At 43.7% G+C, this 20,290-nt stretch overlaps 2 protein-coding genes across 2 annotated transcripts in view; one reads left to right on the forward strand and one right to left on the reverse strand.

The window, feature by feature from the left end:
• Nucleotides 1-1,732, reverse strand: part of NT5C2 (5'-nucleotidase, cytosolic II) — a 149,490-nt gene extending 147,758 nt beyond the window's left edge. Inside the window, exon 1 of the mRNA XM_070470095.1 lies at nucleotides 1,642-1,732. The gene's annotated coding sequence lies outside the window, so the exon portion shown is untranslated. The remainder of the gene's footprint in view (nucleotides 1-1,641) is intronic.
• Nucleotides 1,611-13,954, forward strand: INA (internexin neuronal intermediate filament protein alpha). Its single transcript, XM_020900253.2, has 3 exons — nucleotides 1,611-2,764; nucleotides 10,510-10,634; nucleotides 11,939-13,954. Exons 1-3 carry the CDS (start codon nucleotides 1,700-1,702, stop codon nucleotides 12,246-12,248), a joined length of 1,500 nt encoding a protein of 499 aa, XP_020755912.1. The 5' UTR covers nucleotides 1,611-1,699; the 3' UTR covers nucleotides 12,249-13,954.
• The last annotated feature ends 6,336 nt before the right edge of the window (nucleotides 13,955-20,290 follow it).

A 20,290-nucleotide genomic window follows, 5' to 3' on the forward strand; every position in this document is an offset into this window, starting at 1 on the left:
CCACTTACCTTTATTCTGGCTACATGGAAATTAATAAGACTTTGAGAGTCTCATTGCTCTAAGTAGAATTATGCAGTGAGGAAAGAAAATGTGTTTGCTTGCTAGTAACCTTATGCAGGGTGCTGCAGCTAAGCCTGCTTCTTATCAGTAAGATGGGGATAAAGGTCACCTTGAAGAGTAGCCAGAAGGAAGTAAACCTATGCAAAATTCCTGGCACACTGGCTGGCGGAGAACATTCAGTGATGTCAGCACTCTTCCATCCTTCACATTACCAGGTATTTCTGAGTCCACTGAACTCAGAATTGAGTCCCTGCAGCTCAGGTCTTAGCTTCTGAGGAGGAACCAAGGACCAGGCTGTGGAAGGGCCTGGCCACCTTACATGACATAAAGCAGAAAGACAAGAATACACTCCAAAGTCTCATAGGACTCTATCCCCCCTCCCCCTTTTAGTGGCCTGTCTCAGGTAATATTTCTTCCATGAAAGTAAAATTTATCCTAGAACTACATCCTTGAGATTCCAAGATCAAGAAAGGCCTTCAGTTTGGAATTCTGGAATCTACTAAAAAGTTCCTCCCCTTCCCTCTTCAAAGTCATAGCCACATCCTGAGAGATTACAAGTTTGAAGACCCCACGCGGCTTCCTCCCAGCCTTCATCTTTACAGATCCCATTCTTGGAAATCCACCCGTGCAGAGAAGCAGGCCAGCTCAGGCAACAGCACTCTTCTGCACTTTCGGAACTTAATGTTTGCAGGGACCCCTTTTGTCCAAACCAGGTGAAGATATTCACAGACTGAAATCTCAAACGCCTACGGGCCAGACAGGTAAAGTAGATGGATTAAGAAGGCGGACATTAATCAGTGGAGAGTAGTGGGGGACTGTGGTAAACAGGAGGGCACACTTAACACATAAATGGCAGGGGCACCTCAGCTCCGCCCATCATGGCCATCCCAGCTTTTCCCGTCGCTTCTCTCCACTCCCTGCAACTCAGGCTCTCGCGCCGCACCTCCTCCCCTCTCTTCCCCGGGGCGTTGCAGGCTTTCGGTGCAGCCACCCAACGCGGGCGCCCCCGAGAGCCGCAGAGGAGCGGCTGATGCGATGCTCTCTGGCGTAGACCCACTTTCCCCTGGGAACCCCGAGCGGGCTGAAGGAGGGGACAAAGCCGCGCCCTGAGGGCCTACACTCTAACTGGAAGAACAGAGCCTCACGCCCAGGAGCTCCGGGGTGGGCGCGAGAGTACAGTACACCTCTCAGAAAACACTAGCCTCCCGGTGGATTAAAGCGGGCAAGGGGGGCAGGGTCAAGGGACGCGATAGAACCGCGCAGTTTCCAGATGGGAAAGTCTAATCGCTCAGGCACCTCTGCAACACAAGTCACTTCCAAACCAGACGATCCTCGGCGAGGGGCTCATCAGACAGGCGGTGGCTCCTGCACAAATGACTGCCCCCTCGCCCTCGGTCCGGGGCACGCGCAGCTGCAGGAGCCACTGCGCCTCCCCGCCCCTGCTCCTGAAGGCTCCCCTCTCCCCTCTCCGCCCGACCCGAGCAGGAGCTCCGCCCCCAACGCGCCGCCCCAGTCGTCCCCCCACCCCCCCACGCCTTAAAACCCGGTGCACACCGCCCCGCCGCGCCCCGCCCGGCGCACCTCTCCTCTCCTCGCCAGCGCCAGCCGCAGCCGCTCTCCCGGCCCTGGTCCCGGCACCATGAGCTTCGGCTCGGAGCACTACCTGTGCGCCTCCTCCTCTTACCGCAAGGTGTTCGGGGACGGCTCGCGCCTGTCCTCGCGCCTCTCCGGGGCTGGCGGCGCGGGGAGCTTCCGCTCGCAGTCGCTGTCCCGCTGCAATGTGGCCTCCTCGGCCGCCTGCTCCTCGGCCTCGTCGCTCGGCCTGGGCCTGGCCTACCGCCGGTCCCCGGCGTCCGACGGGCTGGACCTGAGTCAGGCGGCGGCGCGCACCAATGAGTATAAGATCATCCGCACTAACGAGAAGGAGCAGCTGCAGGGTCTCAACGACCGCTTCGCCGTGTTCATCGAGAAGGTGCACCAGCTGGAAACGCAGAACCGCGCGCTCGAGGCCGAGCTGGCCGCGCTGCGGCAGCGCCACGCCGAGCCGTCGCGCGTCGGCGAGCTCTTCCAGCGCGAGCTGCGCGATCTGCGCGCGCAGCTGGAGGAGGCGAGTTCGGCGCGCGCGCAGGCCCTGCTGGAGCGCGACGGGCTGGCCGAGGAGGTGCAGCGGCTGCGGGCGCGCTGCGAGGAGGAGAGCCGGGGGCGCGAAGGGGCCGAGCGCGCCCTGAAGGCGCAGCAGCGCGACGTGGACGGCGCCACGCTGGCCCGCCTGGATCTGGAGAAGAAGGTAGAGTCGCTGCTGGACGAGCTGGCCTTCGTGCGCCAGGTGCACGACGAGGAGGTGGCCGAGCTGCTGGCCACGCTGCAGGCGTCTTCGCAGGCCGCGGCCGAGGTGGACGTGACTGTGGCTAAACCAGACCTGAGTTCGGCGCTGAGGGAGATCCGCGCCCAGTATGAGTCGCTGGCCGCCAAGAACTTGCAGTCGGCCGAGGAGTGGTACAAATCCAAGTTTGCCAACCTGAATGAGCAGGCGGCGCGCAGCACCGAGGCCATCCGGGCCAGCCGCGAGGAGATTCACGAGTACCGGCGCCAGCTGCAGGCACGCACCATCGAGATCGAGGGCCTGCGCGGGGCCAATGAGTCCCTGGAGAGGCAGATCCTGGAGCTGGAGGAGCGACACAGTGCCGAGGTGGCCAGCTACCAGGTAAAGGTTGGAGCGCTGCGTAGAGAGGGGAGTCCTGTGCTCTCCGGCGCGTATTTCTCGCAGAGTTGGGGCCCTCGAAATCAAGGGGATTATAAAGGAGGGGACGGAAAGCGCCCCGCCCAGAGGCGCCGGCAAACAAAAAGCCCTGGAGCTCTCTCGCTAATTTTAGGGGCCTGGACGCCCTCTTTCCCTGCCCCTCACTTGCGTCCCTGTCTGAGCCCTTCTAACAAAGAAGCCCTCAAGCTTCAGCAAGTGGGTAAAAACACGCTGGCGACCTGAAGAACAACCCCCTCCCAAAGAGGGAGTGAGCGCAATAGGGGTGGGTCACAGCCTTCCGTGGTTGGCCGTGCTGTTTCCGCTGTCTGGCTTGTTTGATTGAAATGCTTTGAAATGCTTTCTTGGCGTCCTGGGAGTATTTGTGCCATTGGGTTGGGGGAAGAATGCGAGACTATACTGGCAAGAGTTATATCCCATTGTCTTGACTTTTGCCCTCAAAGGAGTAGAGACTGGCAGCCAAGGAGATGAGTGATTGGGCTAGTTATAACCGCCCTGCTCTATTCTCTCCCAGCACACACTCAGTTCCCTCGGCGACTGACGGTATTTCTTCCTAAAGAAAGCATTACAGACGTTAGCAAAGGTGGATGGTCGGGCGCTGTCCTCGGTGCTGATCTCGAGTTCTTCCCATCTCAGAATTTCCCTCCTGTCTCATGTCCCAGTTATGACTCTCTAGGCAATTAACTGCTTCGATTTTTTTTTTTTTCCCTTCTGCAACACCAACACATCAGTCTTGGCTACCTGCAATCAAGGGTCACCTCGTGGACAGCCTCAATTTTCACTTTCATGGATGGCTTAGCATTTAACAAAAACCACTTAGTCTGCCCCGCAGCAGTGAAGTCCTACTCGAAAATGACCATTTCCTTAACATTTTTCCATCCTAAATGCATGTGATAAATCACAGAGATGAGTACATCTTTGTTATAGGTCACTTATTTTTTTCCCATCTTTGCCTGTCCTCTAAGCTCCTGTGAAGGTATCGATTGGCTCTTTCCTCCTTTTCTCTCCAAACAAAGGCCACTGTATCTTCAGTTTTACTACATGGAACATTCTGGGCTTATGACCACAAAGGACACAGAAGGTGAAAAGTGTGGAAAAGAATCTAAATAGTGTGGTTCAGTTTCAAGGTGCCATAAAAGTTCCATTGGATAGAATGCTAATAGTTCAGAAACTTGCAATAATTCATTATACCAAGCTCAAAGTTTTCATTTGATAAAATTAATAATGTTTAGGAACATTAAGAAAATACAATCAAGAAAGCAGTGAATCCTCAAAGTGCTATTTTTGTCTAGAGCCAGAGAATTATTATGGGTATGCAGTATTTGCTGTTCATTATAAATAACTCCCTTTGATAAAGGAAGAAAGCTTGTTTGGGCTATTTATTTTGGTGCTTATAATTACAATAATATTCAAATAAATACTTTTATTCCACTTCAAAATCTTTAACTTGAACTTTTCTCTATGTGGCCTAGCTCTCAATAGCCTGAACTAATTACATTTATTTAATTGAGACTTCATGTTTTCTTCTAGAAGCTTCAAAGGATGGGCTTCGTGATCTTCTGAAGGGCTAGCCCAGTATTTCTCTAAAAAGGATAACTTATCCATAATCACCATCTGAATTGGGCTTTGCCATGTCGTCTGTTTGCTTGGTGTAGCCCCGACATTCTAAGAAGTAGTGACAGTATTGTCTGGTTTGTTTTGTTTGCTTTAAAAGGCTTTCAATGTTAGACAATAGTAGGGTCATCCAGACTAGCCTGCAGAAAACAAAAAACAACAGAAACTGCGGCATCTGCAGCTCTGCAGTGCTGCCCCCACCAGCCATAGACTCAGTGGACCTGCGGTGAATGGAAGAGGAGATCAGACAACAGATATATATATAAATATATGAGGAGGGTAAAAGCTGAGGAGGGGCTCACATCTTTACCTGCAGATCCTGAAGTCCTGAAGCCACAAGGGTGTCTTCAGGCTATTCTGACAATCTTAGCAGCGCTGATTGAGATGAAAAGCCTCCTTCCCCACAGTGAGATTCAGCCATTGTTTTCTGGCCCTCTAACCCCTCCCCCTCCCCTTTCACTACAGTGATGGGAGGCTGTTCTCTTTCTTTTGCTTCAGAGATTAGTGGTAGACCCATTTTCCTTTGCAGGTTTGCCACCCTTTTAGAGGCAGAGGAAGGCCCCATTAAAGTCACGTTTTCCCTGCCCCAGAGAGCTGACAGCCTATTTGAGGAAAGAAGGCTTATCACACTTTTAAAAGGGTGAAGAATGAGTCAAGGTGACATATTAATAGTGAGTATACAGTGGTGTATGCAAGAGCTTGAATCAGGCGACACAAAAAATTAAGAGGCACTAGGACTTTTGTCCTCAGAAGCCAAACAGAGCCATCCTCTTTAACTAAAGGCTTTCCATTTCTGACACAAGGTGATTCTGGTTCCTGCCTCACCACCATTAGAGTCCCTGTTCTACCAAAGATGTCTAAGGACATTTTTGAATGTTACTGGGGGCCCTGGCCCTATACGACGGTCAATCTTGGAAAGCTGAAGCTTTCCTTGAAAGACCTTGTGGAACAATCAGGATCACACCATCGGTTAATGCTCTCCAGGGAGATGAGCCAAGTCTGTCCTCTTCTCTCCAGTATGAGATTGAAATGTAGCCTAATTAAATAGCAGGAAGGGGCTGGCCCCTTGGAGATTGGGGGTGGCAGTGGCTGCATATAAATCTATAACCTGATAGATCCATTTCTGAAATTAGAATTCAAGAAAAAGGTCTTCATTTGGTCCCCTTCTCTCTTTTTTTCCTACTCTTCCATATGCCTTTTGCTTTCTTTTGTTCTGTTTTTGCCGCCTCTCCCTCAGTATATTAGGGCTTCCCTGGTGGCTCAGTGGTAAAGAATCTGCCTGCCAGTGCAGGAGATGCACGTTCGATCCCTGGAGATCAGGAAGATTCCCCTGGAGGAGGAAATGGCAACCCTCTCTAGTATTCTTGCCTGGGAAATCCCATGGACAAAGGAGCCTGGTGAGCTAAAGTCCATGGGGTCACAAAGAGTCAGACATGACTTAGCAACTAAACACCAAACATACCACCTCACTGTATTATTGTCACCTGGGCCACCCTTTAGAGCCTTTACAGAAAAACTAGTGGTTCCTAAACCCATTGACCCACCAAGGTTACTTGGGGGCTTAACAGAAAGAGTCTCAGGCTTATTCCCAAAGATATGGATTCAATAGTGTGCAGGTGGGGCTCAGGAATATGTAGTTTCAATAAAAGCACTGCAGCCTGTCAATTCCTCAGACAAATTTGGGGCTGCACTGACTTAAACCACCTTTCCCAGTGTAAACCAGCCTATAGAAATACTTGTAGTGCAACATTTTTAAAGTATTGTAGAAAAATCATGGGATGAAACAGATAGGAGTAGAAAAGGGAGCAGAGTGACCTGTGAGTGCACCACATACAGAAATCCCCTCCCCACCTGCGTTATCAGGCAGAGCAGTAATTCTGAACAGCCTCCTTCAATCAGATGGTGCCGCCCTCACTGCTCTTCCCCTGGGTGAGGGCCCCTAAAAGTGATGAGCCCACAGCTCCGTCTGTTGTCCTGTGCTCCGCTGCAGATACTCTGGTGGCCTGTTCTTTCTCTTACTTCCAGTCCACATCCTTCCGGCCCTGAGGAGGATGCTCAGCCATTCCAGGAGAGACCCCTGGAATGGGAGTGCCTCTCTCCTGTTCCCTCAGTCTAAGCCAAGCTGCTGCGTGGTTGGGGGAGGGGGCAGACTGCAGCGCTCTGCTCAGATTTCCAGCTGGAGGCCATCTTTGGCAGGGCTTTTGAAGGGCAATGCAAGACAGCCTGGGGTGGGGAAGAAAGCGCAGACAAAGAGACTACATGTTGAAAAGCAGTGGTCAGCAGTCAGCATAGTTCCTTCTAAAAAGAGCGAAGTCATGCTTTATGTCTACACTGATCCATAAAATAGACCTGTGAAATGTGTGGCAGAAAAGTTCAAGGAAATCTCATCTATCTAGAACTCAGGTCCCCAGCAACCTCTTATTCAGAAAACAGCTGTGAAACAAAAATAATTTTTTAAAAGGAACTAATTAACCTACTGATGTGACACATCTATCTCTAAATCACATATTAGGAAGTTGGCCCCTCTGTTGCCCCCCAGCTTATTTGTTACATTACTTTGTGATTCTAAAGCATTTTGCTATTTGGATTTCAAGCCTGCTGCAAAATAGAGAAGAGGAACCACAGGCGTCAGGCATTGTCAGGAGTGAGTAGCAGCAGATTAGTTCAACTTTCCGGACAAAGAAAACCATTAGCAGCAAACACTAGTTCAAATAGTGCTCTCAGGGGCCATTTAAGGTAGAAATACACAGCCTTATATATACCTTATATGTACCTTAGTTGACCTAAAACATAAAACACATCACAGAATTATAGAGAAATAATTGATCATTATCTTAATCCTTAGTTGCTGAGAAAGGTTGCATTTTGTTTAGTATCCTAGGAAAGAGTAGTCCAAAGCACTTTAGAAAAGTTTTTATTTAGATTTGTTATTAAAAAGTGTTATGGAAACCTGGGTGTCCAGAGCTGAAAAGCCTATGGCTGTTTTGAAGAATGAAGTATAATATTAAATTCTGATACTTAAGGGTTTAACTTTGTACCTTCCTATCTGGAGAAAGAAAGTAATATCCTTTAAATGAAAAAAAAACAAAAACAAAAAACTAACTGTTATGGAGATGTACATCCTCGTGAAAAACAAAAAATAATCCAGTGCTTTATGGGATTTGCCTCCAGCTCTCCAATGTTTAAGTTTTATTATACGTTGCTTTCTTTAGTTATCTAAGCCAGGGGTTGCCTATCTCTCGGATCTAATGCCTGATGATCTGAGGTGGAGCCGATGTAATAATAGAAATAAAGTGCACAACAAATGCAATGTGATTGAATCATTCCAAAACCTCCCCTCCCCTCAATCCATGGAAAAATTGTTTTCCGGGAAACCAGTCCCCGGTGCCACAAAGGGTAGGGACCGCTGATCTAAGGGGTTGTAGGGAGGGCTTATGATCAATTTATCCATATCATTAAAAGGGTAGAGTCACACGGTATGATAGTAACAATAATAAAAATTACTAACATTTATTAAGCAGTTCCTAGGTACCAAATGCTGTTCTAATGACTATTATCTAATTGAACAGATAATGGACTTTTCACATAATAATCTGAGGTGCATTAAATTGAAATCCTCACTTGAAGATCTCAGAATACCTTAGAAAAGAATAAACATTATAATTTCCCATATATAGAAGTGGAAGTTTCAAAGAAAGTAAAGTATAGAAAACTGAGGTATGTTAGATGTTTGTGGCAGGGCAAGAAATGCAATCCAAAGATCTTGATGAAATCCTCTTTTTTTCCTCCTGTAACATTCTCCTGCCCCTCTGCATAATGAGAATACTTTCTCCCCTTTCTCCTTTTTCCTTCACCTTAGACTCTTTTCCCCTTACCACGGTATATTGATTCTCTTACTCCTAGGGCGTCAGTAGAAGATTTGCTTATAGCTCAGATGGTGGAGTCTGCCTACAATGCGGGACAACCCGGTTCGATCCCTGGGTCAGGAAGATCCCCTGGAGAAGGAAATGGCAACCCACTCCAGTATTCTTGTCTGGAAAATCCCATAAACGGAGGAGCCTGGCAGGCTACGGTCCATGGGGCTGCAAAGAGTCGGACATGGCTGAGCAATTAACACTAATTTAACCTCACATATAGCAACCATCAAGTAAAATTTCTTGGCAAAAATCCCTTTAAAATCTTATGATCTCTTAACACACTTTGGAATATTTCCACCATTGTTCAGTGTATTATATATTTTCCTCACTGCTTATCATTCCTTGCTCTGTACCCATCAGTTAATTGGGTTTTTTCTTTGCAGTATTCCTGTCAATATTTATAGAACAGGTAGGTGGTATGAATTTTAATTCTTTATGCAGATTCTTTTGATTTGGAAGTTTGCACCCCCTGATATATCAGCCCTGCCTTTCACCAGCATTTTATCATCCCTGCAAGGGAAGTTCAAAGGGTTCCTCAGCACTTTCTTGAGGTTTCTGATATATTTATCTGCATGACTGTTTCATAAAAATAACTCTCAGCCACTGTACTCGCTATGTTGAGAATTGCAACTGAATTATATGAGTTATTTGCTCAGAATAAGAAAAGAAATTCATTCAGCAGTCATTCGTTGAGCATCTCCAGTGTTCACTTTGCTGGACTCTGGGCTTCCAGGGCTAAACTAGACAGACGGTTTCCATGTAAATTACGTCCCAGGACAGTAGTTTTCTAACAGTGATCTGCCCTCCCAGGGCCATTTAGCAATGTCTGGAGACCGTGCTGGTTATCTCAGCTGGGAGAGAAGGTGGCTGGCATCTAGTCCATAGAGACCATGAATGCTGCTAAAAATCCTACATTCACAGTGACGTTCCCCCTCAGCAAAGAACTACCCATATAACAAGAGCTAAAAAGCAGAGTGGCCACTTTCAGGTGGGAGCTTGCCAGGAATGCTGCTAAAAATCCTACATTCACAGTGACATTCCCCCTCAACAAAGAATTACCCATATAACAAGAACTAAAAAGCAGAGTGGCCACTTTCAGGTGGGGGCTTTTTTCTGAAGATTTTTAAAGTTTTCACAAATTTCCTTCATGGGCTAGCAGCTGCCCTGGCTTAAGGTAAAAGTGCATGCTAGATCAGTGTGGAGAGGGTACTAAATTGGATGCCCAAGCCCTGAGTAAAGGGCATTTGAACTGAATCTTGTGTGACATGAAGTCAGCCATGTGAAGACCCACCACAGAGCATTCCAAACAGGAAAGAGCTAGTCTAATGGGCCTGCGATAGCAATGAACTTGGTAAGTTTAAGGAGCAAAAGAGAAGGCACAGTAACTGAAACATACTGAGCAAGGTGAAAAGTATAGGCTGAGCTGAGAAGTTTGCACTTAATTCCAAAGCTATTGGAGGGTTTTAAGTAGATGAGCAGATCTGCTGTGTTTTTAAAAGATCCTCTTGTTTCTCAAGAATCACAGATTTAAACCTTTTTTTCTTCTGTGCCTGGTTTTGCACCTAGAGGAACTTGAAGCACAATTATTATATGAACTTAAGTTTCTTATTTTAAAAAATTGTAATTTCAATCTGCTGTTTGGATTAAAAAAAAAATTCCTTGAAGTGTTTATGCTTCCTATCTATCATGTAAAATTTGGTCAGTGAAGTGATTGAGTAGCAGACTTCCATGAAACCATCACAATGAATGGAGGCAGAGGAGACTTGCCATCCTCTCTGTGTTCTCCACAGTTGGAATTTTCTGAATCTAAGCTCCTAACCTGAGCTTTTGGTTTTGAAAAGGACATTCAACAACTGAGTGATTCAGCAGTAATACAATAGCAACGGACGGACAGTAAGTGAGTAAAAAATAAATATCTTCCTGGTGTTTAGTTGAGAACCCTGTGCCCTGTGGTAGAAATGTATCCAGATCTCCTGGGACCTTTATGGAAAAATTAAAATGTTGGGACCCCATCCTGGAACAATTGAATCAGAATCTGGGCTGAGGGACAGGTATGGATTTTTAATATGTAGGCAGAGTTGAGAATCCTTGCTTTCTCAATCTCGATGAATGTCAGCCAGTTTGGCCTACGTATATTGGATTTGTGTTGCTGCTTTTCAGGATAACATTGGGCAGCTGGAGAATGATCTGAGGAACACCAAGAGTGAGATGGCCCGCCACCTTCGGGAATACCAGGACTTGCTCAATGTCAAAATGGCTCTTGACATTGAGATAGCTGCTTACAGGTACGTCACAGGGCATGCTCACCTAGGCAGATCCCATCACCTAGGGCATCGCTACCCAGATAAGTGGTTTTAGGCTCCGATTTCTGATGGGTGAAGTGGGGGGTGAGGAAAGGCATCACTGGCTCCTTCCAGGTGAGCTGACCCTTACATCCCTCATCTTGGTTAGGTCCCAGCTCCACGTTGCTAGTACCTGGAGGCCTGGAGTAGTCTACCTACCTCTGCAGAGATTTAAGGGAATAATGTGAGTGCACAGAGGTTGAAAGAAAACCCATCAGGCTCCAACTTTAAAAACAGGATTCATATAACATAGGAAGTCCTCATAGATGAGGTATCCCCCTGGGTTCCCACTTAAGCAATGTTTAAGTAAACATTTACCTTTAAAAAAAAAGACTTGCAGCTACTGCTTTTTGAAAGACTACTGTGTGCTAGGCACTATATTAGATTCTGCATATAAATTATCTAGGTATCAGGTTATATTATCATTTTGCAGATGAGGAAACTTGAAACATAGGCTGATTGTGTAACTTGCTGAAAGTCACAGTGTTTGTAAATGAAAGAGTTCAGACTCAACTTCAGATCTGAGAACTTTTTCTTTTTTTTTTTTTTTTTTGACACTTTGTATACTACTTCAAAGCTCCCAGAGGATTTGACAGTGTTTTGAGTTTATGATTTTTTTTTTAAATGATAAAATTTACTGGAATTATGAGAGGAAAAGAAAGATATTGGGGCCATTCAATTATGATGCTGTTTAGGCCAGGCTGGAGAAAATCTTGGTATCTGAAACAGTTTAATTCCTTGGTTTCTGTTGTTGCTGATTCCATTTCCTTTGTATCCTGACATGCTGAAAAAATACAGATCTAAAGTTCAAGCTGAATTAGGCAGTTCCTTTGTGGACTTCTTACCTTCTTACCCCTGTTGCACTTAAGGTGTTAATTAGTAAATTACTTCTCCTTAGAGCTTTGTAGACTCTAAGTGCCAAAAATGGGTGTGATGAAACCAAGGGGAGTTGAAGGGTTTTTTTTCTAATGTATTTGCAAATAGGATAGGTTTCCCCTTGACAATGCTTTAAACATAGCTGGTGCTCAAGGTGTGTGTGTGTGTGTGTGTGTGTGTGTGTGTGTGCGTGCGCGTGCACTGGATAAAGTCCAAGTCTTTGGCCTTGAAATTCAATATTTATTGGTCTCAACGTCATGAAGAAACTGTGAAATCTGGAGTCTTTCTGAAATGAATAGGGGATGGAGGGTTAAGTTGTTTAAAAAGTTGCAAGTTGACTTCCTAAGAGTTTTTCTCTGTTGGATTTACAGGAAACTGCTGGAAGGCGAAGAGACACGTTTCAGCACCAGTGGATTAAGCATTTCAGGGCTGAATCCACTTCCCAACCCAAGCTATCTGCTCCCACCTAGAATCCTCAGTTCTACCACCTCCAAAGGGTCAGCCACTGGGCTGTCTCTTAAGAAAGAGGAGGAGGAAGAGGAGGCTTCTAAGGTAGCCTCAAAGAAAACCTCCCAGATAGGAGAAAGTTTTGAAGAAATATTGGAGGAGACAGTGATATCTACTAAGAAAACCGAGAAATCAAATATAGAAGAAAACACCATTTCAAGCCAAAAAATATAATTCTCTTGCTTAAAAAAAAGTTAATGCTTAGGAGGGGATAATATACACCTGACTTGTTAAACAGCCTATTCCTGATCCAAAACACCTGTCGCCGCTCTACATTGTCTTCAAGGCTTCAGTCTCATATTTAGCATTGAATACATACTTTCTCTAATAAGAAAACCACACCTTAGATTGGAACAAACCATTGTCCTAGAGCAATCACAGAAGAGTTATCTAAGAATGCAGCTTTCTCACCTAAAGCTCAGGCTTCACAGCTATAGATGATTCAGATACAGAGGAAGTACAAACTAAGGTGCTAAATCTGTGATCATCACCATCTTGCTGTGAATTGAAATTAAAACCTATATTCACTCACCATACCCAGCCGTTACCCAGCTATGTAATCTCACTCTAGATATCTAAAACATAAGATCACTGCCAGAGATAAACCCACAGTCCACACCCAACACCACTCAGATAGAATTGTTTCACAAATGATAGGTGTTTGTTTAATGGGTATTTTCCCTCTCACCCCCCTGCAATTCCATATATCCTTTATTCCATTCAGGAAAAAAAAAAAGGCTAGTGTAGTATTTGTCCCTTTAAAACATGTTTAGGTTCCTCTCAAAAGAACTTAACCCCTTTAGCTCTCTCTGCTCAGTAAGTAGAATTAGATGCATGTTGACCATTTCTATGATTCGTGTAATGACTTCTCCATGTCCATTTCATGTCCTTTTAATATATACTTAAAAAAAAAATGGCAGTGATAAAGTTTGTGGGTTGCCCCCAAGAAACAATGAAGAGTCCCTAGGTTTTAGACTTTTAGCTTATTCAAATCCATTTAATTAGGAAAAAGGAATAGTTTATTAAGAATGTAGCTTTTCACCTTAACTTTAGAAGCACAGTCATAGTTAATCCCAAACTGTGATTAAGCTGACCTTAGATTTAGTAGTGCAAGCTAGAAGAGGTGAGTATTTGTATGAAGGGGAAAAGACAAAGTCTCATTTATCCGTGGCAGTTCATTTGTGGTGATAGAAAATTAGCAGTTCCATGCCTTCCTTTTCCCTTAAAGTCCTCGTATTTCCCTCCCCACTAGTCTAGGTCCTGAAAAGGCCTTGTCTTCACACCTATGCCTTTTAAGAGTATAAGTGTAGATTATTTTATCACCAGGACACAATGCTCCTGCCCAAAAGTAAAAAGTCCCTTCTGGTCAATCAACACCACCAGCAAATAAATAAAAGAAATCTTGATCTTCTAACAGAGTTTTGCCCAACAGATTTCCTATTGCTGCATAGTTGGTGGGGTCTGGCTTCCCTGCTGGAGAGACACTCTGACCAGGGAAGGGACACCGTTGTCCTGCTCGCACGCTAGGAAATAGGTTCTGGGAAGTCCAGTTTTCATTTGCCCATCTGTGCAGCAGCTGCATTGCCCAGTCTTCCACATGTGCCAAGTGTGATGCAGAATTAATTCTCTGTCAGAGTCACTTCCACAGATCTGAAGAACTGCCATATCTGTGTTACACATCTCCATTTCTGTGGTGAAAAGGGCATGATGCTTTTACTCAACTTTCTGGTCCTAGCACGTGCTTCAGCCGTTCAAGGAACTTAAAAGAATACTTTTCTCTTCTTCCTTTCCCTCACGCCATTCCTGTCTTTACTCCTTACACTTACTGTAAAACATTAGTAAAATCAGAATTAAAAGTCACACGAATCCCACCAATATAACTTGTGTTTTGTGGTTTCTGCTGCTTTAACTGAGAGAAGCACTGTTTTGGTTCAGTGAACAGTTGCACCCCCTGATAATCCAGAAATCATATGTTCTCTGTTCTGTGCATCCTTGTTTAGTGTTTCTTTTTTTTTTTTCCTCTGTCGAAGCCTTAGGGCTATAGTCTGCAGACTGTCTGGTCTGAAACATAATGCACTAAGTGGGCAGTTCATGGCAGGAAGTGGAGAAATCAAATCAATCAAATGATGAAAGAATGTGTTCTGTGCCTGGATAATGATTTAACTAGCTTAGCTTGCTGAAGATTTCTGAGAATGAACTGGCAGAAGGTACATGATAAAAAACATGTTCTTCAAAACAGTAAGAATCTTTTCCTTCTTTGAAAATGAGGCTCTGCTTTTGCAGAACCCACATGCCTAGGTAGAACATGGGCAGCAGTAATAGAATCTTCCTCTACTGTAGTGATTCTTAACCTTTTTTGGGATTAAAAAGGCTTCTCTCCCTTGGAGAAAGCTATGGATTCTTTCTCCCAAGAAAATACATGCACAAAACTATACAGGTCAAGGGACCTGTGACTCCTTTAGAACTATCTACTTCTGGTATACAGAAGTCCATAGATGCCAAGTTGAGATCTCCTAATGCCATGCCAGTTTCCAGGATGGGGACTGCCAATGAGGGGATACATGGATGCAACTCACAGCTGATGGTTGAAGCTGGAGCTTGCTGAATACTGAACAATGTTGTCATTCTCAGTCCATCTGTCTAAAGGCACTTTCAGGCCACTTGCAGATACATTAGTGGTGCTGCTAGTGAAAGATGTTAGTTGCACACTGAGAGTTTTGAAATAAAACATCTTTTAGGAACTTCCATGGTGGTCCATTGGTTAACACTCCTCACTTCTAATGCAGAGGATGCAGGTCCAATCCCTGGTCAGGGAACTATAATCCCACATACTGAGTGGCACAACCAGAAAGTAAAACACACACACACAAACATCTTTTACGGTCTATTAAAGAACAGTAGACTCATCAGTACATAGGCTTGCAATGTAGACATTTGTTGCCACTTCTAATAGTAGTATGTGGTTACTAGATCCTTCTCTATGCAAGACCAGAGTTCTTTCCTTAATTTATAGAATTGCTGACTCTTACTAGTCTGTATCTCCTATTTTCAGTGAGTTGCCACTAATTGCCATGAGCTCGTTTATAAAAGAAAGACATTAAAAGCATATTATGAAGTTGATAAATTAAACCAGAACAATTATAGTAACAGGGAAACATGGCATTCAGCATCACCAGGCAGGGAGGAGACGGAAAGGGGAGCAGCAATATCGACTGTTACAACAGGACAGGACAACAGAGTGAGTCTGTGAGACTGTGGGGAAGCCTGTCCATGAAGCATACTAGTGACAGACTCAGTCACTAGGCAATGCGATCCTCCACATCCTGAAATATATTAGTAACAGCTCTTATTTATTCAGTACCTACTTACCATATGCCAGTCACTGTACTAGGCAGTAAACATCGAATGATCTCAGTTAAGCCTCACAACTCGCTCTAGGTATAGTATTTGTATACCCATTTGACAAATGAAGGAAGAGAGTCTTGGAATGACAAAGTTAAACCCTTGTCTGATGCCCCATAGTGAGTAACAGAGCTGGTCTTCTGACTCTTCAGTGCCTGCTTTTCTTTCCTATGTTGCCTTTCTATGTAAAAGAAAGTCCCCCCAACTTGAGGAAGTAAACATCTTTCTTTTCATCTTCTTTTTCCCTCCTTCCTCCCAGGGTTTAACGTAAGGTTTCTCTGCCCCAGAAACCCTTGGCAACATCGAGTCCCAAAGGCAAACTGGTACACAGTGCAGATTTCCTGAGCCTACTGCCTTCCTGTGCTGCAGTGAGGTGGTGGCAGCCCAAAACTGGGCCTGGGCCCATCCAACCATGAGCCTCTGCATGCTCCTGCTAAAAATTATACAGAAGTGGATGCTATTTACCTATTTTTTTAAAAGGAGCTTTAAAAATATTTTTGTAAAGGCATTCTATAGCTCAGTATCAAAGAGCTGGAATTAAAGGACTGTTACAGAGGGGCCCATTCCTCAAGAGATAATAAATCCAAGACCATACCACCACTCATGGATCTAAAGGCAAACATGAGATAGTTTTTTTTAATGTATTTAAAATCCATTAGAACAGAAAGCACATTGGCAGTTGCTAGGTCTGGAAAAGAGGGGTATAGAAGTGGGGCTTTATTGTGGAATGATGGAAATGTTTTGGAACTAGATACATACGGTGACTGCACAACACTGCAAATGTACTAAATGCAACTAAACTATTCACTTTAAAATAATTAATTTTGTGTCATCTAAATTCATCTCAATTTTAAGAATTCACTGATAGAGAATTTATGAGACTATCAGAAAAATAATTATGATGTCTACCATATCTTCTGCTCCAGCTGAGACCATTATGTACAGCCACCTGGGTCAACCCAGTAGAAGGAATTCCATTTGGACAACATTAGGCCAGATCTAATAAGAGTAGTATTGATTTCAAATCAGAGCCTGGAGAAAAAGCCAGAAATCTCCCTGGATGTAAATGAAAGAAAGAATAGCTAAAAATGTTGCTTGCTTGTGAGTAGTTATCACTGATTTCCAGCTGATTTTATTTTTATTATCATATCATCAGAAATCTGTAAGTTCCTTAAAAACATCCAAATTTTAAGGACACATTTTGTTTCTTAGAACCAAATAAATTTATATACCTGAAAGCACAGTGCTAATTTAAAATGGAAATAACTGAAGGGAGCTTTACAAACATAGTTCCTATGTGAAAATTTATTTTTCTTTCTAGACAGTACATTACTGGCTTTGCTGCATGTTCAGATTTAAATGTACAGGTTAGTTGCTGTCATCATGCCTTTTGCTATTTTCAAATATCTCACATGGCTATGCCATTTGCAAATGGAGTGAGTGCTCCTGAATCCAGTCAAACAAAGGGCTGTTTTTATTTTATTACCAACCCTTGCTGCATACACTTAAAGGGAGAAAAGAATGGTTACTATGTAGATCAAAAGGCTGCTCTCCTCCTCTATCGATCTCTTAGAAGTTGATTGGATTGCCCTCATGTTTTATGCTATTTCACAAGCTTACTAGGTGGGGGTGGGAACTAGCTAAAATTTATCAATTCTTCCTTAAAATCCCTTGAAACACATACACACACATACACACCCCAAGATTTTAATAAAACAGAGTGAGTCATACCACAGATATTTAAAGAATTATGTTTCTACAGTGCTTCAATGATTCTGAATAAAACAAAACAGAGCGCTCAGGCTACAAAGAAAATGAAGACTGATCCTGGAAGGGTCTCCAGGCTTGCTTCCTCATTGATTAATTACTGTAGATCACCACATGGCTACCCTCTTCCCTGATGAGACAAGTGGTCTCTGTTCCGAGACTTTTCATTCCAGTTTTATCACATTCTCCTAGGGGTTAGAGAATGCTCAGCAGACTGTAACCAAAATCATTAGTATAAGGGCTGGAGTTTTAGAATATAATCAGTAGCAGTCTGGTTAATTGCTGATTATTACGCAGGACAAAAAAGCAGCCCTTTCCTTAGAAGTGCTTATTAAAACAAACTTAACTCAGGTTTGTCTGCTATGCCATATGTGTGAATAAATGAGAGGGGTAACTTCCATCCCTCATGATTTCCCAGCATGCATAAGAATTTATACATGACATATAGAATTCCTGATGTCCTTTAGGACTAGACAATCTTCTATCTTGTCAGACATAAGATCAGCAAAAGGAACCTGTCTCTGGCAACTGAAGTTGTCTGTCCATGGCCTAACCTAGTCTGTAAAGTAGAAACAGCAAAGTTAAGATTAGAACTAAGATGAAAGCAGAATTCAGGTCCAGCTCCAGGGCCTGTATCCCCACACTTGGTCTGGTCATTAATAGAAGGAAGTGAATATAGAAAATATACAGGACAGAAAATGGGGAGGGGGGGGTACATGGTTTAACTTTGATCTTTTAATATTAACAGGCCTACTTATTCATTGGAAACTAATTCAGCAAAGTAATAAGAAACATCTTCACTTTCTGATTTAAAATGTTGTTCAACCAGCTTTTCTTTTGGAAAATCATTTTCTTAGAAACATTAGAAGAAAAAAACTTCTCTCACTTAAAAAAAAAAATAGTATCACTATAATAACCTGTGTAAAACCACTCAGTCATGTCCAACTCTTTGCAACCCCATGGACTATAGACTGCCAGGCTCCTCTGTCCATGGGGATTCTCCACGCAAGAATACTGGAGTGGGTTGCTATGCCCTCCTCCATGCAAACTTACCAAACTAGGGATCAAACCCAGGTCTCCCACATTGCCTGTGGATTCTTTTAACATCTGAGCCACCTAGGAAGCCCTGTAAAACCACAGGTATCATCAAAATGAAACAAATATGCAGTAAAGATCAAACCATAATATCCATTCTATGTAAATAAATACTTGTCAAGCTTTCTGAAGATCAATATGGCATTTCATTTATGCATTGACTATTAATCTCAATAAACAATAAAAATTTAGATATCATCTGTCCAGTTTTTAAGAGAGGCCAATAATCAAACTCACGTACACAACAATATTATTGAAAAAGGTTAAAAATGAGGACCTACCCTTTGGCCATGATCTACTGAAGACAGCAGAAATGAACATTCAGAGTCAGCTTGATTCTTCTCTATTAACAGAGCCTTCTAAGATAACAAAATATACCAGGGAGGTGGCCAACTCTTAGAACTTGAGAAGGAAAAAACAATTTTTTTTAATTAGTCACATATACATCTAATAAGAAATTATGATCTGGTCATCCTACAAGAATATTCACCTAGGATCAAATCACCAAGATTATACTTTGCATAGGCTGAACAGGAAAAGTAAACTGGTCGGTGGCATCACTTCCAAGAATTCAAAGCCACAGTTGCTGAAGGGGAGTCACTGTGTGAGTGTGTGCAAGAAGTCTGAATCCAGAGGAGAGACTATCAGGAACTAGATAAGAACGTATCTGACTCAGGCAGGAGGGAAGGGCAATGCAGTAGAAGCGGAGGGGAAGCTCAGTGAAGCCCAAGGTCAGAGGAAATGATGACACCAGAGAGAAAAGACTGGGACGGCATTTAGGGAGGAACTGAGAAAACTGCAAGCTCACATTCTGTCCGACTACTATTATCACAAATTAGCCCCCTGGATATCTTTGCTTAGAGAGGGCTTAAGCAAAAACAGAGAACCTACCAGCTGTGCCAAAGAAATCTTTCTCTAGCCATTGCATCTAGACTCTGGAATCTGTACTTCATGTAGTCTTATTTGTGCAGATTTGAGGATTTAGTTTTGTTTCTGCTTTTGTTCCTAGCAAAAATCCCTCTTGAAACAGTAAGGCTAACCCAAAGCAACAAGACAGTGCTTTTTCCTCATCTAAGTCTTTGACCCTTTGGTTATTTGAAGACAGCTACCATATATGGCCTCTCACCACTGTTTTTTGCTTCTCCAAGACAGATGCAATTGGTCAAGGCTTGCTCTTGTTTCCTGAGTCTCTCCTTCTGAGTGTTCCCTATCCCACTGCCTTCCCATCTGTCAATATTTCTAAGGTATGCTGCACAGAACTGGATAAAAGATGCATTGGAGATTAGAAGTACTAACTCCCTTGATCTGAAACTGTGTTTCTACTGATGTAGCCCAAGGTCACAAAGTACCGATTTTTAAACCAGTCAATCAGTGTTTTTACTTAGTTTACTGTCTAACAGTAAACAGTAAACTAACAGTAGTAACAGGCCAAATAAAAATAACCAGATAAAATTCATTCTTTGGGTTTCCTGGAGGTCCAGTTCAAGAGGGAGGGAAAAAAGAAGGGGTGGAACTCCTTGTGACTAACATAGTTTTTACTAGTATCTGCCTTTGGTAAAATTCTGAGATGTGAGTAATCCATAGGCTGCAAATTCCTTAAAGGCAGACCACTGTCCTCTAATTTTAATTTTGTTGTCCACACAAGTGATATTCTTTTGACTTATTGCAGAAATATTTATCAAATAATTACATTTAATGTTGTTCAGTCGCTCTGTCGTGTCCAACTCAGTGTGACCTCATGGACTACAGCACATCAGGCTTCTGTCCTTCACCACCTCCCGGAGCTTGCTCAAATTCATGTCCGTTGAATCAGTGATGCCATCCAACCATTTTGTCCTCTGTCATCCCCTTCTTCTACCTTCAATTTTTCCCAGCATCAAAGTCTTTTCCAATGAGTTGGAAAAGGCGGCCAAAGAACTGGGGCTTCAGCTTCAGCATCAGTCCTTCCAATG

The sequence above is a fragment of the Odocoileus virginianus genome, chromosome 7 (genome assembly GCF_023699985.2).
Source record: "Odocoileus virginianus isolate 20LAN1187 ecotype Illinois chromosome 7, Ovbor_1.2, whole genome shotgun sequence".
Lineage (NCBI taxonomy): Eukaryota > Metazoa > Chordata > Mammalia > Artiodactyla > Cervidae > Odocoileus > Odocoileus virginianus.

Excerpts from the sequence above, each read along its gene's own strand:
- INA (XM_020900253.2), top strand. The coding sequence starts at position 1,700 with ATGAGCTTCGGCTCGGAGCACTACCTGTGCGCCTCCTCCTCTTACCGC. Across the intron at positions 2,765-10,509 it reads CCGAGGTGGCCAGCTACCAG|GATAACATTGGGCAGCTGGA; the intron begins GTAAAGGTTGGA and ends GCTGCTTTTCAG. Across the intron at positions 10,635-11,938 it reads ATTGAGATAGCTGCTTACAG|GAAACTGCTGGAAGGCGAAG; the intron begins GTACGTCACAGG and ends TTGGATTTACAG.